Source organism: Gallus gallus, chromosome 4, assembly GCF_016699485.2.
Source record: "Gallus gallus isolate bGalGal1 chromosome 4, bGalGal1.mat.broiler.GRCg7b, whole genome shotgun sequence".
Lineage (NCBI taxonomy): Eukaryota > Metazoa > Chordata > Aves > Galliformes > Phasianidae > Gallus > Gallus gallus.
Genome location: NC_052535.1, coordinates 18,606,789 through 18,613,431, shown reverse-complemented (window position 1 = coordinate 18,613,431; position 6,643 = coordinate 18,606,789). Strand labels below are relative to the sequence as shown.

The following is a 6,643-nucleotide window of genomic DNA, read 5'->3' as shown; positions in this document are numbered from 1 at the left end:
AGTTTACCTTCTGGATTTGAAGGATGCTTTTTCTGCCTGATGTGGCCAAAAGAAGCCTAAAGTTATTTGCCTTTGAATAGGAAACCCCTAATATGGGGAGAAAAAGACTCAGTTAACCTGGACAGTGTTACCCAGGGTTGTGAGAACAGCCCAATGATTTTTGAGCAATTTGTGAGCCTGAGATTTGGGTTCCTCCTTCCCACAGCGGAGCTTCACTGCAGTACGTGGATGCCACAAAAAGAAGAGGACTGTGTGAAATGGACTGTGAGTTTGCTGAATTTCTTTGTTTAAATGATTATCAAGTTTCTCAACAGAAGGCACAAATAACTCAATGGCAAGTGATGTATCTGGGATAGGAGATTACAGCTGGACTTTGAACCTTAAGGACTGCCAGGAAAGAAGCCATCTGCCAAACTCCTGAGCCACAAAGTGCCAAGGAACTCCGTACAGTCTTAGGAATGACAGGATGGTGCTGACTGTGGATACACAGCTATAGACTGTTGGTAAAGCCCCTTTGTGAAGTGAGTAAGAGATGGCCAGAGTGGTTGAGGGTAGTGGCTGCACTAGTGCTTAATATTCAAGAAGCCAGTAAACCTAGGCCAAAGAATAACAGTTTTAATATCTGTTACAGTGTCTACTGTATTGGAGGTTAAAGGGGGCATTGGCTCTCACCCCAAAGGTTCCTGAAATACGAGGCCATTCTGGTAGAGCAGGACGACATAGAAATAATTGTAACTAATATTGTCAACCCAGCATCTTTCCCTAGCGGAACTCCTAGAGAACCAGTATTCCATGTCTGCTTTGAAACAGCTGAAGCTACAGACTGTTGTCAGTTGGACCTGAAAGATGAATCCTTAGGAGATGCAGAAGACACATGGTTTACTGATGGAAGCAGTTTTGTTAGACAAGGAAACTGTAAGGCAGGATATGCAGTAACTGCTACTGACAAGGTAATCGAAGCACAACCATTACCTGTGGGGACTTTCCCTCAGAAGGCTGAAATAGCTGCCTTGACAAGAGCCTGAAATATATGAATGGATGCTAATTATGTATTTGGGATGCTACATGCTCATAGTACCAAAGAACATGGCTATTATACACTGTAAAGGACATCAGAAAGGTAACACTGGATCAGGTGGCAGAACAGGTAGTTGAAGAAGGCTTTAATTCCAGACGGTAAACTTAAATTTCTGAATCTGAGTTAGAACCTGTAAAATATTCTAAAGAAGATTGGAATCTAATTAATGATTTAGAAGGGAGAAGAGAGCAAGCTGACAGATGGGTACACGCCTGGATGGACACATTGTTGTGCCCGTTAGTATTTTATGGAAATTGGTTCTAAGGGAAGATAAGAAAATGTATAGGCAAACAGGCATTACAAAGTATGATCCTAGTACCAGGAACAGAGTAGAAGTGGGCCTATTGGGAAAGGAAACCTTCCAGGGCAACAATGGCAAATTGATTTCTTGGAACACCCAAGAAAAGGGGGGTATTGAGATCAGGAGCTCAGGTGGGTCTAGGGTTTGAACATATAGGGATAAATAAGCTAGCTTTGAAAACTAGGGAAGGAGAACAACATCTCAACATTTCATGGTCAGCTGTGCAAACACAAAGAAAGGAACAACACAAGATAAATGACTGTGACCGGTTTCAATGCACCGTAAAGCGGTCAGACCGAGGAAGACGTCTAGCCTTCGCAAGGAAGACTTCTGACTTCATCCCCATGACCACCAGAGGGAGATCCCTACTACGGACAACGCATGTGCGAGGGGAGGGGTAGTATGTAAATGAGTTTCTGGAAGAACAATGGATATGTGAATGGGTTCCAAGAATTTCTGCTGAGTATGTATGGCTTTGGCTTCTAAATTTGTAGTGCTTCTTCTGGCTTGTGTGCAGGTCTGGTGGAGCAATCCCCCTGTGCCTGATTGATTGAGCAATCATCAAATAAATCATACCTGCTTTACAACCTGCTTGGGTTATAGAGTTTATTTCCAGAAGTCAATTTTGGCACCCCAGATGGGACACTCTCTGTCTGGCTGCAGGACCATCTGAGGATTGGGACGCCTCAGGCGCGCCCCGAGGTTTCTCGGAAGGACTCCCCTTCCTCTTCTTATCACTGTGGGGATAGACAAGGACCATCTGTCGGCAGACCAGGTATGTGTATGGAAATAAGGGGGCCCATAAGTTGTGAGGAGGCATCCTGCGCTAGGCATAGCCATCATGCTGCCCCATGGGAGGTGAGCTCACAGGTTAGGTTAGGTTGCCGGCTGGGGTAGGAGAAAAGCTCCCAGGAGGGAGTTCCTACAAAGGGGACCTGTAAGTTGTATGCGTGGAAAAAGAGTAACAACGTGGATTTTTGTGGCAATAATAGCAGGACTCACAGGTTGTATAATTTCTATAACCATCCGTTGTAAATGTTCGGTACCGTGTATTTGAACTACTGATGCATTCAAAAAATTCTTTCAAGCGTTCTAACTCAGACTGTACTTAAGCTGGCATTTGTGTGTGTGTGTGTGTGTGTGTGTGTGTGTGAGTGAGTGGGACGTGGCAGAGCCATGAAGTGAGTGCAGAGTCCCTAGTCTGTGGTTCCGTTCTCCCGCGAGGGAAATGGCCGGAGAAGGACGGAGTGAAAGACGATTCTTTGTGTTGTCTGTCCGTTGTTTGTATGTATTTTATAGACTGGAATAAGGATGGGAGTTTGTACTCTATAGATTGGGAAGAGGGACCAGAGGAAAGGTGTACATTCCACCCGACAAATGAATGTTGGCCCATTTATGTTATACTTTGTTTAGTGTGTGAGGAGGTGTACCAGGGCTGGTGGCATCATTTGTGTCCAGAGTGCCATTGTGACTGATGGATGGAGCATTGGGGATTAGTGTGGGGAAATTCTGGAGTATTGAGAGTTACTTGTGGAAGTTTTAAGGCAGTAATGAACTGATAAGAATATTGTAAACATCATGGGAGGCTCCCAGGGGAATGAAATTCCCAAACAATCCCGTTCGGAATGCGTATTGGTATATTGATGGGATATTGCGGGGGAACCTGGAGGCACCCTGAGTAAGGAAACTTTAATCAAGTATTACAATCAGTGGTGGTTGATATATAACTTTGAAGATGAAAAGAAGTGGCCCCAGAATGGGACCCTAAACTATAATACCTTCTTACAGTTACTGTTATTCTTAAGGACGGAAGGTAAATGAAGTAACATTAACAGTTTTTATAATTGAGTGCTTTAATCACGAGACTAAGTATTGGATGTTTGTGGAAACTGAAGAACTGTATTGTTTGATTAGTGGGTTCTGAAGGGAATGGGATAAACAGTTTTGATGATATAATGGCATACAAAAGTGTGACTTGAGGGTATGAATAGTGGACAGAGAGAAAAGGGTTAAAGAGAAAGTAAATTTATCTGCGTTGCCATGAGAGTAACCCCCCCCCACCCCGCATGGTTCCCCCGCGAGCAGAACTCGAAGTGAGAGAGAGACGGAGTGAGAGAGTGCTGTTGTAAACAGCATTACCTGTGAAGGGGGTGGGAGGTGGAGAGGACGGGGCACTGGAAGTGAGAACAGCCTTCATCTGCAGAGATCTAGGAAACCCAAAATTCCAGTGTTAGCACTGGAAGCCTTCGGAGAGGAGGAGGTGAAACTGAAATATAATGGTAGTGGTTTATGTAATAATTAGAGTTTGAAAAGTGAAAGGTTTGGGAAGGATGCAGGCTGAGGAAGGCAAGGTGTAACAGGGATGTCAGAACCAAGGAGGACAGAAATCAGATCCACTGGTTAAATTGCAGCTAGGAGAGCAGGATAAAGATGTTTATTTTCTGGTGGGGACAGGTGCCTCTTACCACCCATAGATGATTTTGCAGCAGTGGTAGGAGCTACTGGCCAACAAGAAAAAGCTTACCTTTTGGGATCAATTAAATATAGGCTGAGAAAATAAGTAGGAATACATAAATTCTTGTACATGCCAGGTTCTCCAAAACTATTATTCTGGCAAGACTTATTAGAACAAATGGATGCAGGGATTAAATTCAATAGAACTGGAGCTAAGCGTCAAACAATTAACTGATTGAAAATTATAAGTCTGGCTTTAACACAAACTGGGAAAAACAATGTTGTACCCCCAGAAGTTGCAGAAATCTTAAATAAGGTTTGCTTAAGAGTGTGGGTATCAGGGATATCTGGTAGAGCCAAAATGCAGCCCTAAGCAAGAGCTAGAGCTAGCCCAGTCAGGGTAAAGCAGTGCCCTTTGAGGATATGCAACTGTAGAAGGATAAAAGAAATAATAGATAACTTTTGGATCTCGGATTACTAATTGAATGTGAATCCAAATATAATACTCCTATCTTGCTGATGAAAAATTGGATAGCAAGTGCTATAGTTTGGTACAAGATTTGAAGGCAAGTAATAGAACTGTTGAATGCATACACTCCATGGTGGTAAATCCATGCACTTTATTAACCAAGTTAGGGAAAGAGTAGGTGGAGTTTACCTTCTGGATTTGAAGGATGCTTTTTCTGCCTGATTTGGCCAAAGGAAGTCTAAGGTTATTTGCCTTTGAATAGGAAATCCCAATATGGGGAGAAAAAGACTCAGTTAACCTGGACAGTGTTACCCAGGGTTGTGAGAACAGCCCAGTGATTTTTGAGAACTGGTCAACTCGTGAGCCTGAGATTTGGGTTCCTCCATCCGACGGTGGAACTTTACTGCAGAACGTGGATGCCAAGAAACAAAAGAGAAATTTGTGTAATGGACTGTAAGTTTGCTGAATTTCCTTGTCATCAAGTTTCTCAACAGAAGGCACAAATAACTCAACGACAAGTGACGTGTCTGGAATAGGAGGTTACAGCTGGAGTTTGAATTGTAAGGTCTCCCAGGAAGGAAACAATCTGCCAGACTCCAGAACCTCAAACAGCTGAGGAGCTCCAGACTTTCATGGAGATGACAAGGTGGTACCGCCTACAACTATAGAATACTGGTAAAACCCCTCCATGCCCTTTTGAAATCCTGTTGTCCAAATGTCCTCATACAGGTTGAAAAAGACAAATAACAACAAGGTTTACCTGTGGCAATTAGACACAGACTCCGTTGTTAGTGCAGAACAAGAACTTTTATTGTGTGTAATGAACTTGAACAATATGCACTTGGTCAAGTGCCTTATTAAACGTGACCCTCTTGCCAATGCGTGCGGCAGTGCTGGATCTTCCATCCTGCCCTGAAGTAGATGGTGCTGGAGCTGGGCTTGTCCCTCTTGTGCCATCCCGTGGCACCCAGTCTGCGAGTGTTGGACCGAGGCACCAGCTCTGTCAGCCTCATCTCAAGTCCACTGTACCTCATCGGCGTCTCTCTGTAGTGGGTGATGAGGTCGTAGAGGCTGTCAAATACCATGTTGTCAGTTAAAAAGAACCTGTGGATGTTGGTGTCCTGCCGCCAATGGATGCGGAAATGCTGCACTTTTTCATCACACCAGATGGACAGAACATAGTCTCCAACGAATGTCTCACTCTCCCTGACCAGGAAGGAGCCATCAGGTGCCCCCATCTTGGTGCAGTACTCCGTTAGCAGCCGCTCAGCGACGTGCCGCCCACCGTGCCCTGCTCCCAGCTTGCCATGGAACCAATCCTGCGCGAGATGCAGCTCGATGTTGGCGCTCACCTCCTTTTGTGGAGGTCATCTCCCCTGTCTGTTCCTGGTTGGGACAACATAAACTGGGTTCCATACATAGTTGATGGAATCTGCCACCATTTCGCAAACAGCCTTCTGCTCCTTTGTCACACATGAACCCATGGCTCCTTGCCAGTAACCGTCCTTAAAGCCACCTCATGGTTCGGCAGGGCTTGCCAGTAGTCTTTATAGCGTTTGCTCACACCCATGCTAGGTGTACAAGCTAGACAACTCCTTAGCATGTTGAGAGGGTCTGTCTGGTATGAATAGTTACAATCTTTCAGTTTTCTCCCTGCATGTCTGCTGAACTTGTTTACAACTCCTAAGGTCTTTTGCTAGACAGAGCAAGGATGACTTCATTTTCTCCCGATAATATACAAATTAAAGGAATTGAAGTAAGGGACATGGACAAATTAACTGGGGGGGGGGGGGGGGGGGGGGGGGAGGAGGAGGGGGGAGCTTGGGAAGTACGTAGAAACAGGGATTGTAAAGAAAGAAAGAAATTGGGAAGAACAGTAGCAGTTGCACTAGAGCTGGATGATATAGAAACTAATATTGTCAACCCAGCATCTTTCTTACTGAAACTTCTGAAGAACCAGCACGAACCCTTAGAAGATGCAGAAGACACCTGGTTTACTGACAGAAGCAGTTTTGTGAGATAAGGAAACTGTTAGGCAGGATATGCAGTAACTGCTACTGACAAGGTAATTGAAGCACAACCATTACCTGTGGGGACTTTCCCTCAGAAGGCTGAAATAGCTGCCTTGACAAGAGCCTGAAATATGCTAATTATGCATTTGGGATACTACACGCTCATCGTACCATCTGAAAAGAGCAGGAATTGCTCACACGCAAGGAAAAACATAATGATGTAGATCTACCAAAGAGCGTGGCTATTAGACATTGTAAAGGACATCAGAAAGGTAACACTGTACAGGAAACTGGAAATAAGATAGTGGATCAGGTGGCAGAACAGGTAG

General features: G+C 44.5%; 1 protein-coding gene across 1 annotated transcript; it reads right to left on the bottom strand.

The window, feature by feature from the left end:
- Positions 1-5,087: 5,087 nt before the first annotated feature.
- On the bottom strand, positions 5,088-6,105 carry LOC112532277 (1-phosphatidylinositol 4,5-bisphosphate phosphodiesterase gamma-1-like). Its single transcript, XM_040699676.1, has one exon. It carries the CDS (start codon positions 5,538-5,540, stop codon positions 5,160-5,162), a length of 381 nt encoding a protein of 126 aa, XP_040555610.1. The 5' UTR covers positions 5,541-6,105; the 3' UTR covers positions 5,088-5,159.
- Positions 6,106-6,643: the final 538 nt, after the last annotated feature.

Bases quoted from the DNA above. Each gene is read 5' to 3' on its own strand.
- LOC112532277 (XM_040699676.1), bottom strand. From the start codon at position 5,540: ATGGGGGCACCTGATGGCTCCTTCCTGGTCAGGGAGAGTGAGACATTC.